The sequence below is a fragment of the Camellia sinensis genome, chromosome 9 (genome assembly GCF_055761805.1).
Source record: "Camellia sinensis isolate YWXY chromosome 9, ASM5576180v1, whole genome shotgun sequence".
NCBI lineage: Eukaryota > Viridiplantae > Streptophyta > Magnoliopsida > Ericales > Theaceae > Camellia > Camellia sinensis.
Window position 1 is genome coordinate 61,844,455 of NC_138969.1, and position 9,232 is coordinate 61,853,686.

General features: G+C 34.4%; 1 protein-coding gene across 1 annotated transcript; it reads left to right on the plus strand.

The window, feature by feature from the left end:
- On the plus strand, positions 1-1,514 carry LOC114321348 (polyubiquitin). Its single transcript, XM_082886869.1, has 2 exons — positions 1-303; positions 490-1,514. The coding sequence occupies exon 2, from the start codon at positions 490-492 to the stop codon at positions 1,405-1,407; it is 918 nt and encodes a 305-aa protein (XP_082742995.1). The 5' UTR covers positions 1-303; the 3' UTR covers positions 1,408-1,514.
- The last annotated feature ends 7,718 nt before the right edge of the window (positions 1,515-9,232 follow it).

Consider the following 9,232-nt stretch of genomic DNA (forward strand, 5'->3'; position numbering starts at 1 on the left):
AAATATTTTTGTGATTTTTTTATATTCCAACTTCCAAAGTTTAGAGTCCGTCACCAACCCTACTTCCGGGTCTCTTCCTCGTCTTTATTCTTGGATTCCAAATCCCAAACTTCCAAACCTTGCCGTTTAGTTTATGCAAAGACAGCTCACATATTACACGTGTCTCAATCTTATTGGACCCGTTAATTAGGTATCTCCGTCTCTCTTCGCTACAAATACAACCCACACCCATACCCTCTTCTCCTCACAATTCAATCCCCAACCTCAAACTACTCTCCAATTCATTTCTCCACAATCCCCAAGGTGTCATATCCTTCTCTTCTCTCTGTCTCTACAGATCTGTGTTTATTTATTTATTTATTTTTCGAGATTTGAAGATTTTTTTAATTTGTGATTGTTGTTTTGAATTGTTCGATTTATGTTGTGGTAGTTTTGAGATTTGGATTTGAAGATTTTGATTTCTGAATCTTGTTATGAATTTTGTTACAGATGCAGATCTTCGTTAAGACTCTCACTGGAAAGACTATCACTCTCGAAGTCGAGAGCTCTGACACCATCGATAACGTCAAGGCCAAGATCCAGGACAAGGAAGGAATTCCACCGGATCAACAGCGTCTCATCTTCGCCGGAAAACAGCTCGAAGACGGCCGAACCCTCGCCGATTACAACATCCAGAAGGAGTCCACACTCCATCTCGTCCTCCGCCTCCGCGGTGGGATGCAGATCTTCGTCAAAACCCTCACCGGCAAGACGATCACTCTCGAAGTCGAGAGTTCCGACACGATCGACAACGTCAAGGCCAAGATCCAGGACAAAGAAGGAATTCCACCGGACCAACAACGTCTCATTTTCGCCGGAAAACAGCTCGAAGACGGCCGAACCCTAGCCGACTACAATATCCAGAAGGAATCGACTCTCCATCTCGTTCTCCGCCTTCGCGGTGGAATGCAGATCTTCGTGAAGACTCTCACCGGAAAAACCATCACTCTCGAGGTCGAAAGCTCCGACACGATTGACAACGTCAAGGCCAAGATCCAGGACAAGGAAGGTATTCCGCCGGACCAGCAGCGTCTGATCTTCGCCGGAAAACAGTTGGAGGACGGCCGAACCCTAGCCGATTACAATATCCAGAAGGAATCGACTCTCCACCTTGTGTTGCGTCTTCGAGGTGGTATGCAGATCTTTGTGAAGACTTTGACTGGGAAGACGATTACTTTGGAGGTGGAGAGTTCGGACACAATTGATAATGTGAAGGCGAAGATTCAGGATAAGGAGGGGATTCCACCTGATCAGCAGAGGTTGATCTTCGCCGGAAAACAGCTTGAAGATGGTCGGACCTTGGCCGATTACAATATTCAGAAGGAGTCGACTCTTCACCTTGTGCTGCGTCTCCGTGGTGGTTTCTGAAGATTCAATGGTTTTATGATCATATTTTGTGTGATGTTTCTGTGAAAACTAGTTGTGATTTCGGTGGCCTTGTTGTGGCGGATAAATAAAATTGTGCTTTGTTATAATACTTGTTTTTACGCAATCAAAATTATGAACGTAGTTGTTGGTAATCATATTTGGTGTGATGTTTCTGTGAAAATTAGTTGTGATTTCGGTGGCCCTGTTGTGGCTGATAAATAAAATTGTGGTTTGTTATAATACTTGTTTTTATGGTAATCATATTTTGTGTGACGTTTCTGTGTAAATTAGTTGTGATTTCGGTGGCGCTGTTGTTGTGGCTGATAAATAAAATTGTGCCCTGTTATAATACTTGTTTTTATGCAAACAAAATTATGAACGTAGTTGTTGGTAATCATATTTTGTGTGATGTTTCTGTGAAAATTAGTTGTCATTTCGGTGGCCCTGTTGTGGCTGATAAATAAAATTGTGCTATGTTATAATAGTTGTTTTGTGCAGTCAAAATTATGAACGTAGTTGTTGGTTATCTGAAATTCTAGGCCCAAGTTTTATTTTATCTAGAATTTTTATTTATTTATTAAAAACATAAAATTAAAAATATAAGGTGGTTAAGTGCGTAGAAAAATGTTTGAAAAGTGAATAAATTAAATTTCTTTATTAAAAACATGAAATTAAAATTATAAGATGGTAAAGTGCATAGAAAAATGTTTGAAAAGTAAATAAATTATTCTATTATTGCTCACCACAAAAATAAAAAATAAAAAATAAAAAAAATAATAGAAATATTAAGTCGAGGACTTGGATCTTCTTTCTATTTTTACCGGAGTCCAGATCGATTTAAATTGCTTATATTGTTTATAATCAACTGAAAAATTTTGTTTATATAGAAATGAAATTCAAGCTTGAACAATCACCGTTAATTCAGCTAATGGCAAAATTTTACCAAAGAAATTTAGGTCACGTTTGGTAGTTTGGTAGTTTTAGAATTATGATTTGAATGTGGAGTTTGTTTTATTTTTGTTTGTAAAGGTCTGTTTGGCAACCATTCTGTTTTTAATTTTTAATTTATATTTACAAAAATTAAAAAAATTGTCATAAAAACTTGTTTGATAATTTTTTTAGTTTATATATGGTTGTTTCAGTTTATAAATTTGAGAAAATTTGAGTTTACGTTTTCAGTTTGCAATCTTTTTTTTCAAATAATTTTTTTTTCAATTACTTTTTTTTTCAATTAAACTTTTTTTCAATTTTTTCAATTAATTTTTTTTTCTAATTATAATATGTGTGATCCCATTGTCATAAATAATAAAAATAAATATAAATATTTTAGACTTGAACAAGCATATTTTTTAGTTTATGTTTTTAAATTTTTTTAAACATTTTGTTCAAACCAAACACGTTTGTAATTTATGTTTTTCTAAAAATAAACAAAAACCAGTTTATAAATTTTACCAAATGCTACCTAAATGTTTGAATTATGATTTGAAATAGAAAATTTGTTTATTATGAGTTTTGAAAAGAGTTTTAAAGTGTTGAATTTTTGATGTGATATATGAAATGAGAAAAATTATTTTGTTATGAGTATTGAAAACAGTTTTCAAAACTTAATTTAAAAAGTTATAACTCATAATCAAATACACAACTCAAAATTTTGTCAAAAATTCTGTTTAAAAGTCATAATTAAACTCTTTTAAAATTCAATTAAAAAAATTAATTATTGAAAAAAATAACATAATTTTTTTTAATTGAAAATATTATAACAAAAATTTTATTTTTTTTCAAAATAAAAATGTAATTAGTTTTAAAATGACTTTTGATTGTATATTTGGTTGGAATTATTTTTTTTAAACAATTTTGTTTTAAAATGTTTTTAAATTTTTAATAATTATTGTCGTAAATCAATTGTTATTTATTGTATTGTTATTTTCAAATAAATGGCCAAAAAATTTGTGGGTGTTGATTTTTGACCACACAACCAAATGGGGAACTTAGCTGGAGAGCACTGGCAGAATAGACTAAGCTCGAACAACCTGTCGCAGAAAGATAAAATTCCGACGGTAGTTCGTCTACTCGGGGGCACTCTGACGATCAAGTCAGTAATCAATATCTCTCAAAGATAGCATTTTGTGCTTAAACTCACAAGAAATGGCTTACCTCAGACCTATGAGGGTGCCCTACTTTTATAGTCAACACTGACTTGATCCCTGTAGAAGTCTCACCTCAGTGGACTCAAACTCAATGCTCATCCTGGACCTCTACCTAGATAGAGATAAACTCTTATTGAGTCTTATCCTTGTCTAGACTGAGATCCTCTCCTGTTCTAGGACTCTTACCCGTTATCCGCTCATCTCGAATTTCGGCATCTTCGCAGGTAACCTCGGCATCAGGATCAGGCCACATGGCACATCGGCTGACATTTCTGTGTTACCTTGGTCACGTGCTGTCATTCACAAAATATGTCCCCACAACTACCCCTTAGATTCTATTACCTCGGCAACCTGAGATGATAGAACCTACATCGCCTATTTGCATGTTTATGTCAGCTAAAATTCATTCTTTACTTTCGACCGAGATCATGACTCGTCGGTTTCAAGTGTTCAGGACTCAGCTGTCCATCTTTAACAATGACCAAGGCTCAAGAACCAAGTTCCTTGAGTTCCTAAACCGAGATCGTTCCTCCAGCCGAGGTTTTCGCTTCATTAAATCAAGAACTCTAAGAGTTGTACCTGCTCATGAGCTATCATGCACGATTTTTCTCAACCGTTTCCGCTACGCGTCCTTTCCTTATTAGTTCGTACCTGACACACGCTATCAGGTCCCGTCGCTTTTACATACGCCACCTGACAAACACGTCGTTCAAGGCATTTTATTATGGTTTGCCGCCTTTTCGAGTTTTACTAAAACTCTTTCTTCTCCCTCTGTCTTTTCACTTTCACGAATTCAATTTGCCTGGTCTCTCTCTCAGACTCTCTCTCTCTCTCTAACATTTCCAAATCTTCCATTGTTGCATTCACGAGCTCTCTGCAACTGAATTCTTCGTTACCGCCGTCACACCACTCACTATTTGACTTTGATCGCTCACATTGTCTGACTTTGGCATATCTCACTCCGGCTTCAATCGGTAAGTCCTCCAATTCCTTTTTATTTTAATTCTCCGTTGTTGTTTACTATCCTTAGCCATGCTCATATGACTTCCTTTTGAATTTTGCTATACGTTTCACTTCACACCTGTTTTTGTGGAATCTGTCTATGCATTTGTAGTTGTCTTCTGTTTCTATCTTCATTTTTGGTCAACATTTCTGGAATCTGTTTACCATAACATGATCTTTTCTTGAATTTGAGAGTGCGTATTGCTTCCAGTTTTTGCGCACTGCCTTGCACACACTCACTCATTGTTCTGCAAATTTATGATTTTCCTGACTCTTGAATCTTGGTTGCCTTCTTGATTTTTGAATCATGCTCATTTTTCTGCTTTTCTTGTTGTATTTCCAGATTTTTCCCTCAGTCCCTATTTCTGTAGTTTTTAGGATTGGGATTTGCCTTAGATCCTTGTTCTTCTCTTAGATCTTCAAAAACCCTTGTACAAGTCCTTGTTTAGGTTTTAGCCGAGGTATTCAAACCTATATCCATCAATCTGTTGTCCAACCACTATTAGCCGAGATAATGGGTATGTTCAGGTGGAGGGTAGATACCCCAGAAAAACTTGAGCACTTTAAGAGAGAGTTTTCTATCCCAACTGACGTTCAGATTAGGTTAGCTGGGGAGGAGGATTCCATTATGCCTGACAGAGACTCTATGCCCTTCCTCGTAGTTGCCTTTATAGAGTGTGGACTTCGGTTCTCCTTAGACACTATTTTTCGTGAGGTCCTTCACTACTACAAACTTAACCCCATGCAACTTGCCATTAACTTATATAGGGTTATTAATGGCATAATCGAATTGACACGCTGAGAAAAGGCCAAAATCACTTTAGTCGACATTCAGTATTGTTATACCATGTGCGGCCTAAAGTCTGAAAAGGGCTACATTTACTATATGAAACCCAAATCCACTACCTACAAAATCATAGCCGACCTCCCAAACTCTGCCAAGGGTGTTGGATATGATTACCTGATCTTCTCGAGCAACTGGGAGTTTGCTCCTGATGATGATCTTTCTTTCTTCCCTCTGCACCGATCGGTATTTAAAGAGAGTGATGGTAAGAACTGAGTCATCCTTTTAATCCTATTTCTGTTAGGACTTGTCAACTCATATATCTCTTTTTGAATGTTTTTTCTTCTTGTTCTCTTTTGCAGCTGTGAAAACTCATATTTAAATTATTCTTGAAAGAAAATAAATAAATAAATAAATTAATTAGTTTTAAATTAACCAAATCCTATCACTAACAAAGACCCTATTAAGAATGATAATTTTGTGGGTGTTCAATATTTGTTGTTTATAAATTAGTTTAATTCGGATTCAATATAATAATTATTCTTACTAAATACCTTAGATAAAAATCTCAGGGTATCAATTTTCAGAACCCCTACAAATACACACACAAAAAAAAATTAAAATAAATAAATAAATAAAAAATACAAACAAACAAACCGTGGGCGAACAACCCACAGCTCCTACCAAACCCACCATCTTTTAGAATTTAGGATAGCCATAAAATTTAGGGAAAGCTTGTAAAATTTAGGGAAAAGCTTATAAAATTTAAGGAAAGCTTGCTCTTAGAAATTGGAGAAAGGGAATGGGATTTTTTGAAAAAAAAAAAAAAATGTGTGAGAGAGTGGGAGAGAGAGAGCTAACCTCGGAGGGAGTCTTTAAATTGCATCTAGTAGAGTTCATATTTCTGCACAGAGAGTTCATATTTCTAGACTAAGCATAAACCATTACATCCAAATAGAGGGAATTCTGGTGGAAGAAGAGGAGGAGATTGAGGTTGCATATTTTCCTACCATTTCATTATTCCATTTCAACCCTACCATTAAGTAAGAAAACCCTCTCAACCCTCTCATTTTTTTTATATAATTGAAATTTTTCAGATTATGTACATTTGATACATTGTCTAAAACTGTGTTGAATCTGCCAGCATGTTTGCCCGAATTTTTAGACAATTTTATACTCAAAATTTCGATATTAATTCTTCTACAAAGTTGTTGATAATTATGTCTAGTTCATCCAGGAATTTTTGCAATAACTTTTGAGCTCTCTACGAATTTATACAAATTTTTAATTAAAACTGAAGCTGTGTTGAGAATAATCTGTTTGAATCTGCCAACCTGTTACCCGAATTTTTAGATAATTTTACACTCAAAATTTCGAGATGATTTCTTCTACAAAGTTATTGGTAATGATGTCTAGTTTGTCCAGAAATGTTTGGAAACAATTTTTGAGCTCTCTACGAATTTATACAAATTTTTAATCTGAAACTGTGTTGAGAATAATCTGTTTGAATCTGCCAGCATGTTTACCCGAATTTTTAGATAATTTTACACTCAAAATTTCGAGATTATTTCTTCTACAAAATTATTGATAATAATATCTAGTTTGTCCAGAAAGTTTTGGAAACAATTTTTGAGCTCTCTACGAATTTATACAAATTTTTAATCTGAAACTGTGTTGAGAATAATCTGTTTGAATCTGCCAGCATGTTTACCCGAATTTTTAGATAATTTTATACTCAAAATTTCGAGATGATTCCTTCTACAAAGTTGTTGATAATGATATCTAGTTTATCCAGAAATTTTTGGAAACAATTTTTTAGCTTTTTACGAATTTATACAAATCTTTAACTAAATCTGAAACTGTGTGACAGATTTTACCTTGTATTTGAAAATTTATTTAAAATTCTATACTAAGCCAAATCTGGTAATTTCTAACTAAAAGATGAAATTTGAGAAGTCTAGTTTCATGATAAATTGTTATATTATGGGTTTGACCTATAAATTTAAGCATGGAATTAATAGAAGGAAATGTGAGAAATCTGTGTCAGAAACACCCTTGGAATTTTCAAGAATTATTTATAATTTATTTTTGGAAAATGCTTTCTGAAAAATGACCATAACATGTTTATGGATTATTCTGTAGATTGATATGAATTTTAGAGTTGTATAAGTAATGTATTTAAAATTTTACTTGCAAGACATATATTCTGAAATTTTTTTCTGGACAGGATAAAATCACCACTTTTATATTATACTAGTCTAATTTAGTAAATCAAAAATTTGTGCAGGTGTGCATTTATGGTTTATTTCTTGTATTTAAGTTATTATGTTCATACCATGGTTTTAAGTAATTGTTTACTAAATTTTGTACATTGAACTATTATTGGGTGACATGCATAATATTTTATGTTGGGAGTTTTTCTTTAGTTGGTATAACGTTATTGGTGATTGAGATTTGAATAATTTGTGTTTAGTATATAAATTAACCAAAAGGATTAACGGTATATAATGAGTTACTGATGAAGGGTTAATACCGGGTATTCAGGGTGAGCCCTGGTTTTGAGAATTCTCACGTAAATTATATTGCGAAACTCTAAGATCGCACGGGACTTATTTCAACCCTTTTCGGTATTCGATTTTGGAATAAGGGTGGATGTGCAGGTGGCACACAGGGAGGTTACTTACCCCTGGCAGACCGTTTCTTTGGGGCAGACCACGGATGCCACTACTTGGGTATATAACTCCGGACGTGGGCATCCCTGGTAGTTACGGTTGGTAACATTTAAATATTTGACCAAGGGAGGGTTTCAAATTAACCGTTGCCATACTTAGTGGTTGGTAAGTTAAATCTCTTTGGTGAGATTTCGAGTGTCACCTAATTTATTAAAATTACTGAAATTATTCTAAGGGTTGTAATTTATGTGTACAATTATATTGTTATCTCATGTTTAGAATCTTATTATCTTTCTCTTAAAAAGAATGGTAGGTTGGTTACGTTTTCTTATTGTATTGCAAAACTCATGGCATATATTTTGTTGCCCTGGCGTTTCATGCCAGATTATGTCGAAGAAGGGACTGGGGCTGAAACTGGAGCTGCTGCCAATGTCGAACCTTGGCTGACTTAGAGTCAAGATTTTATCAGAATAAAATCCTGTTATCCCTTGTATTAGGATTAAACTATGTTGTGACGTTGTGTGTGAACTTGTAGTTTTATTTTGTCGTTGGACTTTGGCTTTGTAAGAACTTAAAAGTTCCTAACTAGTAGTTAAAATTTTATCTAGTAAGTTATTGTTATTTAAATCTGATGACGTTTAAAAAAAAAAAAAAAAATTTGGGGCGTCACAGCAGCTCTTCCTTAGCCGGCAAAGAATTTTCGACAAACTTTTTTCCCCAGCAAGGATTTGAAAAATCTACTATATTTGCCAGTTGAAAAACGCAAGGCCGCACTACTCCTCGATTACATTCCGACCTACAAGTTGGCCCTGCCTGACGTTTCCGCCTGTGACAACTCTCACCTCCAATTAGTGCTAATCTGTGATTAAGCATGATGAGTAATTGACTGTGATAAAATCCTGAACTGATTATATGAGTGTGTTGCTTAATTGCATTTCTATCTGTTTATCACAGAATGATCTGTCCATGTTTTGGTTTTGTATTGCGAATTGAAAGCCTCATCGACGACCGATTCAGAAATTGATTAGTGTTTTATGCTAGTTAGAATTTATGTGATTTTATGGTAGGTTTAATTAAAATTTGATTTGGTATGATTAATTAGATTAAATAATGCTAATTTACACTAGTTTAAGTTATTTACACAATTGCCACTTAGTGGCTTGATTCAAGACCATCCATTTTCTACTCCATTCATGTTTGTTATATCATCCATTTCATCT